Source organism: Cyanistes caeruleus, chromosome 5 (genome assembly GCF_971803275.1).
Source record: "Cyanistes caeruleus chromosome 5, bCyaCae1.hap1.1, whole genome shotgun sequence".
Taxonomy (NCBI): Eukaryota; Metazoa; Chordata; class Aves; order Passeriformes; family Paridae; genus Cyanistes; species Cyanistes caeruleus.
Genome location: NC_141705.1, coordinates 29,660,150 through 29,675,615, shown reverse-complemented (window position 1 = coordinate 29,675,615; position 15,466 = coordinate 29,660,150). Strand labels below are relative to the sequence as shown.

At 39.1% G+C, this 15,466-nt stretch overlaps 1 protein-coding gene across 13 annotated transcripts in view; it reads left to right on the top strand.

The window, feature by feature from the left end:
* The window catches only part of MTUS1 (microtubule associated scaffold protein 1), a 118,078-nt gene that overhangs the window by 82,828 nt on the left and 19,784 nt on the right, over positions 1-15,466 (top strand). For 12 of the 13 annotated variants that reach the window (XM_086888757.1, XM_086888763.1, XM_086888762.1 and 9 more), the window contains one exon: positions 6,159-6,376. In XM_086888757.1, coding sequence (XP_086744883.1) covers positions 6,159-6,376 — 218 coding nt within the window. Of the gene's footprint in view, positions 1-1,765; positions 2,535-6,158; positions 6,377-15,466 lie in introns of those variants that run through there. The other variant, XM_023925122.2, reaches the window with a different exon arrangement.

The window sequence follows — 15,466 nt, the reverse complement described above, 5'->3', positions numbered from 1 at the left end:
TCCAGCTGTATCACAGCAGAACCTGTGGAAGTAATTTCAGATGGATTTTGCTGTCTGACAAGGTCTTTGCAAATGGTTCACCAAGTGAGATTTTTAGGAACTTCTAAGATATGGTGAAGAGTGGAATGAAAACTTACGCTGCTTGGCTGAATCACTGCAGCTGATGGTCAAGGGATGCAGAAGTACTGTTACTGCTCTTACCTGTCTCTCTTCGTCTACCTAAATTTTTTTTCAAAGATGTTACCTAGATTCAGATTTCAGATTGAGCTCCTGCAACCTGTGTGCTAGTCTCTAGTGGTGACTGTGTTGAATAATAATGCTTAGGAGTTCTTGAGATAGCTATTCAGCTAATTAGCTATTAGCTATTCAGCTAGAGGCAAGGAGCCAAAAGGGGAAGAAACTCTACCTGTGGCCTGTAGCTGTGCTGGGAAATCCCATCAGAAAGTCCATGTCTGGCCTTCTGGCAGGTGATACAGAGACTTGGAAAAAACTTCAGCATCAACTTTGTGTTCACTAGGGGCTGTAATAGCTAAATATTGAGGGAATACCTGCAAGCCATGAGGTGCTCTATGTGGAGGGTGCATCTCTGATACCTTCCTGGTCCCATTAGTATGCCTGGACTAGTGTAGGAGAACTGGCAAATCATCAGTAAACTTTCACTGAAGGCAGGAGTCCCTGGACTGGCCTTTTGGCCAGCAGCACTGTGGTGATTTGGAAATTCTGTATCTCTACATGCATGGGCTATTGGCATTGCTAGTGATGCTTTCCAGCCCAATACAATGCTGGTGGTAGTTACTGCAGTTTTTGACAGATAGATAGCATGGGTTTCTGCTCTGGGATCATCAGTGCCTCTGAAAGCATCCTGTAGTCATGATGGGGCCAAAGGTGTGGTGTGTAAGTTCTCCTGAGCTCCAGCTTGCGTAGTCTGAGTCCTGTTCTGCTGGGTGTAGTGTTGAGTACTTGCTCACCTATTTGAAAGCAGAGAGCAGACTGACACCTTCTGTAGACCAAGATCTACATAGTTTTGGTCATTTTTTCCTAACTGAATCCAGTGACTGGGTAATTAAACTACTGTATAACACAACAGCTAACAGCCTGGTGCCATTTATCTACCTGTTTTCACATGGAGCCTAGATCTTTTAAGAGTTTTGTGCTTAAAAGTAAGAAGCTTTAGCTTTTCCAGAGAAAAGTTAACACTCAAATCTGGTAGCTAAAAGGCTTGGCTTCCTTAACCTGGCAAAAATATCTCATTAGTCATTTTTGCCATATTGCTGTGATAAGTCTTTATTGTTTGTGGATTAGAGGGTTTCCTCAGGAACTGTGTTCTTCTAGAGATTGCCAGAAGGGAATTGCTCTCTGTGTGAATAAGGAGAGCACTCAGTGAGAGTGGGGCAATATCAAACGTGTCCACAGATGTACACCTGAACCTCACATTAGCAGAAGGACAGGTGCATAATCATCTTGTTGAATATACAATTGAAACAACTACACGCTGTTGAACTGTTAGGCTTTCAGCTCCTGCAGGTGATTCAGGCTTCCTTTGAGCTTTTAAGTGTGAAGCTTAAAAAACTTTGTGTTGTAAAGGAAGGGCAACTGTGTTCTCACAGAGTGTTTGGCTGCATTGCAACAAACCTGGTTACTGATGCCCAGGCATACTTTGATTGATGCACAGATCAAATGACTGCTGGGAGTGGCTTTTGGGGTGACGTCCCACGTACAATGATGTCAGCAAAAGATTTTAAAAAATTCAGGTGTGGCATAATCTGCCAATTAAACTGATTAGTGCTCTGGCTGAGTCCTGAGAAGGAGCTCTGACTGCAGCCCTGCTTGTTGGAGTCTTTCATGTAGTGCCTTGGCTCACCTTATACTTTTACCAAGTACCTTCACTGCAGGGTGCAGTAAATTGTGGTAGGATACCCTACCAAGGGCTGTGTGCTAGCTCACTTGCCATCAGGGGAAATCTGATACTGGCTCACAAATGTCCCTGACTGCTTGGAAGCTGTGACACTGGAAGAGGTCCTGCGACTCCCGTGGGATCGGGATCGGGATGGAGTGCATCACTGCTCTGTTGGCAGAGGTGAAAGCTACCCAGGAGGCAATGCAGGCTGGGCAGAATGCACTGAAGCATGATGTGGAAACATCTCAGAAGGAAATCAGAACTGTGTTAGCAATGCAGAGGAGCCAGCAACAGGTGAAAGAAGATATCAAAGCAGAGGTGAAGTCCAGTCACTTGGATATAAGAACTGTGCTTGAGGAAATCCAACGAGTAAGAGAAGAAATGGAAGCTCGATTAAATACTCAGGCTGATCTGGTCTTACTGATCAAAGAAGTGAGCACCAATTTAATGTGTGTAGACAAGGCTTTCCAGAAAATGGAGGAGAGGCAGAAAGTTTTTACCAGCCTGCATCTTCCCACGAGAGAAAATGTTGAGCAAGGATTTTTCTTTGAAAAATGCTTACACCAGATGCACATGGGTTTTGAAAGACCTGTGGAAGCTAACAATTTGGATGAGGAATGTGAAAAGGTGTCTGGGGGTAAGACAATTGTGATTGCAAGTGTGGGGAGAGAAGTGAGGTTGTTTCTATTTATGCTTGTCAAGAAACTTGTTTAATCTATTTTGAATGCTTTTAAGTGATTTAATTGTTTTTATAAATTGAATCTCTTGCTTAAAATAATTTCTAGTTAGTGTAGATACTACTACACATACCTTCCTAGTGCATGATATGCAAAGGAAGACTTTGATTTGGTTCTGCAAACTGAAAAAGTGTATTAGAGACTTTTCTGGTAATCCAGCAACAATGCACAAGATAGGGAGGCTCAGGAAACCAGTAGCACAATGCGAGCTCTGAGGTAGCCAGCCAGACAAATACTATGTCAAGTACTGGGCAGAACCCCAGCACCTAAATGTAACTTTATGAAACACACCCTGTGTACTGACAGTTGGGTATTTCTTGCTTCTGAACAGCTATTAACTAGAGAAGCTATGCATGAGAAACAGTTTGCTTCATGGAGAAGCTTGGAATGGGTTTAATGCTCTCCCCAGTGAACTGGAGTCAGCCAGCTCTGTGCCGTCCGTACAATGGAGGGAGTGAGAGGATTTGTGGACCTTTTCCAAGATCCAGATCAGATCTCCTGTGAACGATTCAATGATCAAAAGTCTTAGTTTTTGCAAAATCACTAATATTTTTTTTTTCTTTACTTATATGAAGAAGAATACAACTTTAGATGGTGTACTACATGCAGTACTTGAAAATCTGAGTTTCAGTCTTCCAAAAGCAAGCTTTTCAACCACATTGAGTAAAGTGGTTTTGAGCCTGCTGGAAAGGAGTCCAGAACCTGATTTAAAGTGATTTAAACACAGAAATTGTTCAGCATTATGAGTCTGACACTACAGAGGTGGCAGATGAACAGGCCCAAGTGAGGAGGAATTGGGCTGTTAACAAATACCATCTTTAAATTACACTCTGTCATTGATGTGGTGGTATCAGTAATCAGACTCATGATGCTTTTGTCTTAATGAAAGCATGGCTTTTGTTTTGACACCACAGCATGTGTTCTATACAAATCTGGAAACGATCTGTCATTGCCCAGAGGTACGTAGGCCATAAATAAACATCATAGTGTCAGTGGTGTTAATCTGTAGAGGCAGTTCATGCTACAGAGGGTTCATGCTTTTCAGCATTTGAAGTGGCTCTGTATAGCACATGTTTATGATAAAATTGCCAACAGGAATGTCACTGAGTCTCACTTCATCCATGTTTTTTGTTCAGCTTTTTTTAGTATAGTATCAGGGGCTGGCTTGGTTGGATGCTTGAATGAGTTTCTTGGAAAATACTTGGTGATCTAGGCAGCAGGATAAAAGTAGTGGAATGAAACTGACAATGTGATAAGGGCTGCCTGAACTCTGGAAACAATGGTTATTTGGAATCTTTTGTAATTTGTAGCTAGCTATTGTATCACTGCATTTAAATGAAATTTCTTCATTAGGTAACTAACTGTGTGATGTAATTTTTTTCCCAGAGTAAAAATTGTCTGCAATTTTTCAGGTTTAATACTGCTCTGTCAGGGTCTTCAAAATGGTTGTAAAACTAATTTCAAATACTTAATTAAATTATTAATTAACTAGCATTTGTATCAGTGAATTTACCCATACTCTTATGTCAAGAATAATGCTGTAGTTCTCTACTTGTCATAAGTGGAGCATTCAGGAAGGGAGGTGGAATAGATGAGAGAGTAGGAGTATGTAAGCCAGTAGGGAAGGGAAGAGCTGACTCTACATGTTTATTCTCTAGTCCCTGCTCTTTTTTTTTTCCTGTCTTCTTGATTATTATCCCTTGTGATTTTTGAATGAGCTTCAGAAGGTAACCAGTAACTTCCTACACACAGATTGTCCATAACATTGGTGGAAATTTGACCAGGTTGCTCTTAGATGTGAACTGGCATTTGTGTAAAAATGTCTACTCAAGAGACATTGTTATAGCTTCACAGTAAGAAAAGAAGTGGTCATGTTAGTTAAATGGTGGTAAAAATAACTAGAACTGGCAGCCAAGCGCAATCCTTTTGTCCTACAAATTTGTATTTTGATTTGGGCTGATGTACCTTTTAATAGCTCTAATATTAACCTGTATGATGGTATGTTTCTACTTGAAAGTACACCTTTTAACAGTCTGCATCTCTGAGCAGAAGAGTAGGGAAATCTCCAAGAGTACAAGGGCATTTGAACATTATAAAGCATGATATGCTGACAATTCTCTAACTGGCAGAAAATCTTTCCCAGAGAGGATTTATCTGCAAAATTAATAGGCTCAGGAAGCACTTTATACCAGGCTCAGTAAGGAAGGCACAGAGGATTGTTAGTATTTTGAACAGGAAAACTGTTTTCAAAGACTTTAAAATCAAATGCAGGCTGTGGAAGACTGATATATTACTACAATAGCTGATATGTCAGCCAGACTAACATTAACTGAGAATCAAAGCTTTTGTTCTTAATACTGTCTCCAGTTGTGAGATTGAAACTTACATTGCTGGGATGATTCTAGGGTCATCTGACAACCTCCAAACCAGGTGCTTGGCATTCAGAAAGGATTGAATCTTGTTGGTTAGTTTGTCCCTGTTTCCACAGAATCACTGGGTTGGAAGAGACCTTTAAGATGCATGTTCCTATCTTTCTTTTCTCCAGATCTCACCTCTCAGGTTTTTTCACTCTATCGTGAGGAAATCTTGTTAAGTTGAAACTGTACAAAGTAATCTGCTTAGATGTCTTCATTAAATTGCCAAGGGATATTTATCTGTTGCATCAGCCTTTTATTGCAAAATTGTTTGCTCATTCCCTTTGTGATCAAGGGGGGAAGACTGGCCCTATCTGCACAGCTGTACTGTACACCCTTTCCAGTCTGAAGACAGCAGAGAAACATGAAAATGTTTACAAAAAAAGTGCTGATTTATGTAATCTGGTTTCCTCTGACATGAGATGATTGTGTACTGTGAAAGCATTGAGGTTGCCACAAAACTAAGAATACTAAATCAATAATGTAATTTAAATGTATGTGAATATATATTGAAATATATTACATTTTAGAGCTTTTTTTAAAAGTCTTATCCTTGTGACTGAAAATTGCTAGCACTAAGAAATGATGCAAAACTTCTAGTTGATAAAGCTCAGGCCTCAGCTGCAGAGAGGGGAGATTTTCCAATTAAAATTTTAAAAGGAAGAAGAATAACAAAGGAAATGTAGAGAAAATGGTTTTGTAGTCAGCAGTACTTTAGAGTGCAGGAAACAGGAAATCTGTGTTGCACACAAAAGTGGACAACTCTTACGTTAGAAATAAGTTACTGAATAGATAGGATGATAGAGGTCTTGCACTTTATAAAAGTATTTTTTCAATGCCCAGTGTGAAGAGTATGCTCAAAAGTATGTCACAGAATACATGGAGATGAGGATGAAGTGCAAAACACTGTATCCAAAGTTATAGTGTTAGGAATTAACAGATTGGTAGTGCCTGGTCTGCAGTGCTACTGAAATAACCCTTTCTCCTAGTTAGTAATTCAGCAAGTGTTTGTAGGAATTTATAAGTACTTCCTTTTGTACCTGTCCTTTACATTTTGGTGAGATTTCAGCATGAAATGCATATTAATTTGTTGTTGTTGTTGTTTCTTAGTTGACAAGGTCAAGCAGCGGAGTCCCAAGAGCTCATGCATACGGACTCAAGCCTCCGCAGATGCACGTTCACCTGGCACAAAAGCAGCCGAGCTGACACAATACAAAACAAAATGTGAGACCCAAAGTGGAATCATCGTGCAGCTGAAAAAATTCCTGACATCCAGTAACCAGAAGTTTGAAGCATTAACAGTTGTCATCCAGCACCTGCAGTCTGAGGTAAAAACACACAGCTCATCAATTTTGACTTTAATTGTTTGAACTCCTCTCAGCAAGGGCTTCAGGAAATACTAATATACTGATAGTAAATTCTGTATTTCCATTCTAGTGCTTTCTCTTTCCCTGTGGAAGTTATACTTCTGGCATCAGTTGGCTAGAAAAAAAATCAAACCCATGACACTGGGTTTTGTGGCCTCTGCATGCTTCACATGCTCTGAAAAAGAGTTTTTAAATGTTTGTAGCCAGAGAGTCCTTCAGGGCTGAGTAGCTTTCCAAGTATGTACTTCAAGTTCTGCCCTTGTAGGAAAGACTAATTTCAACAGATAATCTACATGGCCTTGCTTTGTTATCTGACATTGGATGGAAGAGTATTTGAGGGTTGGAGATGTTTTTGAGCTACTCAGAATGAAGTCCAAATTGTCACAATTTTATTTATTGAATCCTGCACTGTTGATGGTTTCTTAAAATTATTAATAAAAATACAGAAATGCATCTGGAATTATAGAGTGGAATGAATCTGATGTGTCTTAATCTTGATTTTTCTAATCTGTTTGAAATATGTAGTGACAATCAGTTTGATACTACACTAGAAACTGTTGGTCTGCTTTGAAAACTTTTGAGAAAAGAAAAATGTGAAGTCAAGGAAATTATAGCAGTTATGAGTTTATACTGCACTGCTGATGCATGCTTTAATAGCCATTTCTCTTGCACTTAGAACTCGTGTTCCAAGATTGGTATGAATTTCATTTCAACTCTTCTGCTACATGGTGATTTTATGGTCTGGTATACAGAAAAAGCACTATATTTTCTTAGTATTCTGGCAGAAATGTCACATTCTCATGGGATAATATCTGCTTGCTTTCATTTAATCTAAAAATACTGCATTTATCTCCTAGTCTGGTTCAACTCTAAGAACAATGGCTCTTAGCCAGTTTCCTGGGATTGGTTTGGTTGGGTTTTTTAAACTCTTGGTTGAAACACCTTTCTCTGCCTAAGGAACTAGTTTGAGATCTTCAAAGCAATATGGTACAGGTTTTTTGGGTGCCAGTCATCTAACATGATATTGTGAAATTTCAAGTGAAATTCTCACTGGTAATTTTCTACTCTAGAATAAGCACACTGATTTTTTTTTTTGGTAACTCTTACAATTAAATGTCTTGGCCTAGTTTCTTCTCTCAAATATATTTTATTGCAACATTCTAAAACTCACAAATGCTTTATAAATATAATTTTTAGTAAGAAGAAGCCCATCATACTAATTTCTTCAAGACTATTTTGCAGGTTGCTCTAGCCTAAATGTGGGGTTTTTAAAAGAATAATCAGGGATTTAATTAAGAAGAAAATATTTTGAAGGAGGGAAGAGAGAACTACATGGAAGAAACTAGTGATTTTGCTCTTTATTCCTCTTTGTTAGTCTTTTGCAGATAGAAAGAAAAGAAACATCTCTGTCAAATTATGTAAAATTAATAATCTTGGACAGTTAAGTTTGAGCACATGCAATTGAGCTAGATATGACACATAGATGTATTTTCATACCAGTTACTGATTTTGAGGTTTCTCTCTCCTTTCCTGGGATAAGACAATACTTGCTGAAGACTCATTTCCTTACTCTTGTGGAAGTACGATAGGGGATGGGAAGAACTCTTTTGCCATGGTGCTGTAAGGAATATTTAAAATCTGTTAGCTGTGGGAAACATCATGAAGGATTTCACTTTTCTAAGGAGCACTGTGAAGAGTAGTTTCAGTTTTGTTAATTTGTTTGGTTTTTTTTTCCTTTAGGGTGAGGGGTGGAGTCTGGTATAGCTAAAAGTCTTAGCTGCCCATACAATTATTTTTCTGAAGCATCTCTTGGGGACTCCTTTGATGTAGTTTTCAAACCTTGGATTATCTCAGGGACAAACTTCAAGTTAGGCTCTAACTCATGAGGTAGGGTCTCATAGGTTAACTACTGCACAGCCAACTGAAAGTAAATCCAGCTTCTCTGTCCTTTTTAAAAAAAAAAAAAAAATTAAAAATCATGCTTAGTTGATTACATGAAAAACAAAGCTGTGCTTCCATTCTTCCCAGTAGAGCAAGTGCGAAGTGACATGATGCAGCCTAAGAAACAGCTTGCTTTGGACTCCTCTGGTGCTGCTCTGTCCCTACAGAAAGCCAATTCAGCCTGCTACTACCAGAAAGCTAAACCAGCCAAAGAGCATTTCTTTGCCAGGTGATGATGTGGATTGTCCTAACATTTTGTCAGAGACAGTGTGAGGGTGAGATGTGGTGAAGGCCAAACAGAGTAAAGTACTGGAGTGAGCACTTGGGTCATTTCAAGGCTGGGCAGCCCAGCCTGAGCCTCTTGGCAATATCTGTAGCCTCTCCTGCTTTTGCTCCAAAGCTGAAATGACTGGGATATGATTTTGCTGTTAGATTTGTTTGGTTTTACTGTCATGTTGTTTTTATTTTTTTCCCCAAGAGTTCCCAATGCATTTCTTCACAAAAGATTGAAGTTATTTCTTATGAGCTCATTTGAAGTGGAATATAGCTGTGAACAAAATCAGGGCTTTCTGGCAAAGATGTCTGTCAAAACTGCAACTAGCCCATCTGGAGTGAGGTTGAGAGGCTGCTGTCAAAGGGTTAAATGGGATTAAGCAATGCTGCTCTGCTGTTTCTAGCTGAGCAGGAATCTTTCAAAAAAAACAGAGCTCAAACCTGTTTGTTGCAAGAGTTACCTTGGAGCTGTCAATAGTAACAGCTGCTTCTGATAAAACCTTCCCACTGATCTGTCAGTGTTTCTTTAGGGGGGTGAGGAGGGTGTTTATGCTTAGCTACCTTTACCAAGACTCTTCTGAGTTTAAAAATCCTAAAAGCCTGATTTCTACCTCACAGGTGCTATTGTTTTGCCCCAACAAAGCTGGGTTAATGCTAGATGGAAAACCTCTTGGCATCCAGAGCATTTGATGGCAATGAACAGTGTGGCTGATGAGAACACAGGATTTTTCCATTGTTGGACAACTGTGTGTGTGCTGGCAGTGATAGGAACACGTGATAAACTGAACACTAATCACAAAAGCAAGTTGAGCCTTTCTAGAGTACTGCGCTTCCCCTGATCCCTTGGTAATTTCAGTTACTTCATTACTACTTTCCTGTTTTTTAAGTTCAAACAAGAAACGAAGAGTGGCAGTACAGGGGAAATGGTGAAAGTTGCCATTTACAATAAGTGCATGAAGTGCCAAGGAAAGCAGTTTTCCATTAACCTTCAGCTGCACTCAGCTCTGAAATTTGCACTGCTTCATTTGAGTTGGTCTTTTAGCTTCCGCTAGTATTCATTTTGAATTTATTGTGTCTTCAGTAAGAGATATGTTCATGTTTAAATATGTGGTTAGCATGTCTGTGCTAGTCAGGTTGGGGATGCCACTCCTGCAGTTCTCCCCTCTCTTCCCTAGCCCATGTGTATGCTTGGGCTTCTTTGGGAAGCCAGTAAAAAAAGTTATTATGAGTCTAGTTTTGCAGGTCTATCCATGTCAAAAGTGTTTTGGGTACGTCCCCATGTAGTGGTTCACTGTGGGAAGGAGTGGAAGTGAAGAGCCACCAGGGGTGGGGTGGGAATGTGTGCCTGAGAGGTCTGCAGCTGTGGCTGGGAGCCAGATTCTCCCTTGGGAAGCAAAAAGCTCCAGTACATCAGCAGCTGATGAGGCTGAGACTATGGCAGCTTCTGCATGAGCTTCTGCTTTTTGCCTCCTGAGAAGTGTTCAGCCCCTTCCCCTGCCTCAGGGCTGTCCCCCAAGGCTGTGTGAGCCCTGCAGCTGGGCTGTTCTAACCTCCAACTCACTGCTGTGTATAAACTCTGACATCGTTGGCAGTGGAGGGTGATGTTTTAGTAGTGTGGTCCTAGCTTGGTTTTAAATTTGTCTGTCTAAGGCAGATTTAGTTGTCAAAGGAAATGGTTATGTGTAGTTAGAATGGCTTTGTAACTGTTCAAAGTGTGAACTGACATATATTTCATCTTCTCATTTTAGTGCATAAACTGCTATGTTCAGAACTACTACCTAAGCTGATTAAAAAAAATTATTCTGCTATAGAAATGAGCTTCCAAATTTGTATCTGTGAAACAGGGTACTAGAGAGATGAAAAGAAGCTCAATTTCACTGTTGTGCTTTTCTTGCTATGGTCATGGGAAGAAGTTTCTTTAGTAGAGGAAAAGGCCATTTGAGAAGGGTATAGAGCCTTCACAGTAATAGGTGGATAGCACTAATTGTGGATGTGACACAGGAAACAGCATGAGGAGTGTGCTAGAAATTGTGTGACTGATCAGGCTTCAGCATTTCTAGGTGGAAATAGGAATTGACCATTAGTATATGAGCTGTTGCAACTGGCATTTCCTGACTTGTACATGACTGTAAGAGTCAAGATACTAGCTTCCTTGGGAACTTAGCAGTTTAAAACTTTTTTTTTTTCTTTTCCATTTTGGAATACATGAACACATCTATCAGAAATGTTTGTCCTGGCCTTTGTGGAAGTTCAGCAGAAAATGTTTCTATTTATCAAATGAGAAATGCATATCTAGGTTAAGGGGCAGAAGTACACATTGCATCACTAAACCCCAAGAGTTTTGGAACAGTCATATCTTTTGACCTCTAAGTCCTCTTGTTTAGAGAAGCTGTCTTTGAGTAAAACTGTTAGTTTTGATTTTCTAGAACTTAAAATCAAACTTGGCTAGTTTTCATTAGAATTGTCATACCAGGTATATCTGGCTTCCCAAAATACAGACATAAATTTTTACGAGAGAGAATAAGGATATGTAATTAAGGTAATTTTTGTGCTTCTGTACTTGAAAAAAAAAGACATAAAAATCACTTACAAGTCAAAATGTAATATCCTGATCTTGAGCAATGCAAATATTTTTTTGTTATGTAACAAAGGGTATTTGAGTAAAACCACAGTAGCTTCCTCCATAGAGAAAACCTAGACTGTGGAAGCCCGTGTCTGACAGGTAGGAGTTGGAAAGCAAGGAAGTTTCAGATGATTTTCCAGGTCTCTATAAAACATGGTATTGAATGAACAAGAATGTTTTTGGCAACAGATTGAAGATTTGTGAGCTCTAACATCCAGAAAAAACATTTTAATCCATTAATTACTATGAAACTAGACTGTGATGGAAATAACTTTTTAGAAGATGCGTCAGTTAAGCAATTTATTTGGTACACCTGGTATTCAGAATGGGTTACAACTAAAGAGAATTGGAAGTCCTGTCCTGTAGCTACTCCTAGCAAAAGGTGTCTTGGAAAAAGACACCTTTGACTGAAACAAACTTGATGTTTCAGGCAACTAGTGCTGATTTTCACAAAGAAACTGATTTTCATGACTACCTTGTTATTTCTTTTAATTAATATTTTTTTCAAGAAGCTGCAGAATTAATGACAGAAGCAAAATAGACTATCTAATGCAAAATTTAAGGGAGCAGTTAGTAGAAGAAAGAAACATGTTTCCACCCTGTTTCCTTCTTGATTTGTACTGCCTTTTCTGGTGAAATTGTAAAGTGTCTTAAAATGAAATTAACAGCGTAATATTATGCTCAAGCATAGGCTCTTATTACAACATTCTGAATAACTTTAAAATGGTAATAACAGTTTTATAGACGTGAGAAAAATTGTGATGGTATAACTTGTCAAAGTTGCCATGGTATCTGGTAGCTACTGTGTTATATTCAGATGAGTTGGACTGAGACAGAAAGCTTTAGGAAATACTGAAAAATAATTAGGTGCTTAGATGAGGTGAACTTAGTTTTTATGAGACTGGAGTTTCTACAGAGAAGGAAGGAGTAATTCTGTGTGAGAAGAGCTAGTATTATTATTCAGAAACACTGTAAAGTAGCAAACAGGCTGTTACAGAGAAGTAAAATTAAATAGCCCGTATTATTACATCTGTACCTATCTTTGCTGGGCTATTGCATGAAGGGGGACATGATTTCTAAATGGGCAAACAAAGATCCCTGTGAGCCTAAGATCCTATGTAAAGCTTGCAAAGGCATAAAGAGCCTGCAAGTAAATGTGTTAAATGCATAGTGACTCATAGGAATCCTGTTTGGCTGGTTCTTTAGTGTTTTCTGCTTTAGTGTTTCATACACTAAATATGAGGAAAAAAATATCTGATTCTCCATGGATTCTTCATAGATGTACCTAGTAGATAAAAGAAGTAAAGTATTAGGAATCACAGTGAAACTATCAGCTAATCATGTAAATGCTGTATTCTGAGCCTTATGCTTGAAGTATGCCAAGGTGAAAACTGATGGCATATTTCACTTGGTAAGAAGGCAGCGCATAACACAAATGAGGCCAAGAGTAAATTGGAAGTATTCATTTCACTGTATATTGGAGATGGTTAATGACATTTTTATTTTATCACAGTAATAATCTGCTGGTCCTTTAAAAAATACGCATGGAGCAGAGAGTGTAAATCCTGTTTGTTGTGCTGCTTCCTTGGCTTATTTCTTTAGCTTGCTTTTGCATCAAGTGATGTAGGTGAACTGACATTGCAAGGGGGTTTTAAGTGAGGTACAGAGCAGGTGAGTTTATAAGAAATCAATTTCTAAAATTGCTAATATTTAATGAGAGGACTTAATCAGACAGTTGGATTTTGCTAGGAAAGAAGGACCAGGGACAGGTAAAAATACTGTGGTATAAGGACCAAAATCATCAAGTCAAATGTCATACTGCAAAGCGGATATGAATGGTCCTTTTGTTGTCCCTTTATTATTACCTCCAGGCTGTAGCTGATGACACACGAGTGACTGAAGTTTATGCGAAGATGTGACTCAGTTTCTACACTACAGCCAATGATGATGATCATATTTTTGTGACTGGAGCAGCACAAGGATGGAGTAGGCATAAATTTCTAATGCTTTGTACCCAAGAGGAATATCTTCTTGGATGAGAAAGACATCCTGTTGACAACTGAGACTGTACCAACTGAAAAAAAAAATATTGAAATTATGATTTTTTTTTTTCCATACAACCTTAGTACATGTCCAGTAGGGTGTAAACATACATGTTACAGAAGTGCTTGCAAATTTACTAATTTATTAAGACTAATTTATTATGTTTTTAAAATGCTCAGCATTTCTAAGTTTAATTTTAGGAATAAGTGCTTGTGGTTTGGTTTGACAGTAAATGGCTTACAAAAACCAGACTCTTCTTTCCAAGAATAAAACTAATTTGGCCTCCTATGTGATAGTAAAACACATTTAAGTGCTTCCGTTCTTTGCATAGATTAATGTGTTTTATGCACTCTGAACAAATTTTATTTAGTCTGTTATAATAAAATGCTTTTTGAAAAAAGCATCACAGTGCTTTTATATGTAACACTTAATTCTGTACTCCTTTAAGTTCTGAGTCTTGAAATTACTTGTTTGCAAAGTGCATTGCTGATGAAAACTAGAAGACCTAGAAGAATAGAAAACCTGTCCTATCAGCATAGCACAGAGGGTTTAGTGCTGGCATTGTCAGAGCCCTTCTCCACCTTCCCTGGGCAGGGACCCCGTTGCATCCCAGCACGAGATGAACATTCCAGTATGGCTGCTCCATTTGTGTCACGGGAAAACTCCCACAACACGGCCTGACTCCCTGGGGTATTTCATGGCCCCAAAGTGAGTGGTGTCTCTTCCCTCACAACATACTGGTGCTTTGCAGTTTTTGGTTGCAGTGGTCTATAATGCTTTTAAATCTGTTGCTGAGGTAAACCAGGCAACTATGGCAGGTGGCTTATCACATAGATAGCAGTGTGATATAGCTGCTTGACATCAAAAAAGCAAACCATTACTGTATTTTGGTATGCAAACGTGAACTTTTAATTATCGGTTCTTGTGAATTTTTCTTTCTTTAGTAGAGCTCCAAAGAGCATATTTTGTTTCCTAAAGGAGTGTGCTTGTTTAAAATGCGAACTGTGATGTTTGGATAGTTTACTACCAGATTGGGCAGTTTTAGATTACATACTCAAAACCCATTTTCTGCTGTGATTTGCTTTTTTATATTGAGTAACTGTTGAAGGATTTACAGGTCTTAATATGGAGGAAGAACTTGGAAAAGGTGATTAGGACATTTTGACCAGTCACAGCCTATCTGTGGCTCTCAAAGCCTTGATTTGCAGGCAGAGCATGGGGCTCCCACACCAACATCACCCCATCTGGCCAGGAGCAGGAGTCTGCTGGAAACCTGGAATGGTTAGTCTAGCTAGTTGCACATCCTCTCCAGCAAATACAAAGTTGCCAGTTTGCTGTAAAACCTCATGCTCTTTTATTTCTGTTCTGCAAAGTTGCTGTGGCATACTTGAGGAATGCCCACCTCTTCCAGCTTGAGAACTTGTCTGAACCTGACGTCTTGGAGGTAACTTGGGTCTGTCTTATGTGAAGATTTGGTATAGGTATGTAGCCAGGATGGCTATTTGTTTGTGTGCTTGATACAAATATCCCTCTTGCTCATTCTGGAATGTAGGCTTTTGTAGAGCTTCCTGCTTTCAAAGCAGAGCAGTGGAAACTGTTCAGACAGTGATATGTCCTCACCCTTGTTTGTATCTAAAATGACCCTAGGCTGGTCTGTTTGAATCTCAAGCTGTAGCAAAAACAGCTAGTTGCCAGGAAAAATACTCTTAAGCCTGTAATTGGGCTGCATAACTGCCAACAAAACAAACATGACTGACAAACTTCGTAATTTATTCCATTCCTGACTTGGTAGTTTTTGTCATCTTGAAACTGTTGTGTTCTTTAACCTTCTGCATTGGGCCTCACCTTCCCAAGTGCCTTTGCTGTGGGGCATATGTCTACCTGGACTTGTCAAATTTTCAAAATGTGAAGGATCTTTTAACTGGCTTATCTTTCTCAGAACAAGAAATGTCCAAGTCTCCCTCATTATGCTGAGAACGTTTTCGTAGCATTCAATGGCAGAGGTGCACCACTCTGATATTGCCTGTGGCAAGTTTTATCCCTAAACTTGGTTCTTGTTCTTTCCTGTTCATCTTTGTTTATGGCAGGGGGGATGTTTTGGTTAAAGCACAACCTATAATAGATTCTTTGTAAATAAGAAAAAAATAGGTACCAAATAATCTACCTGATTG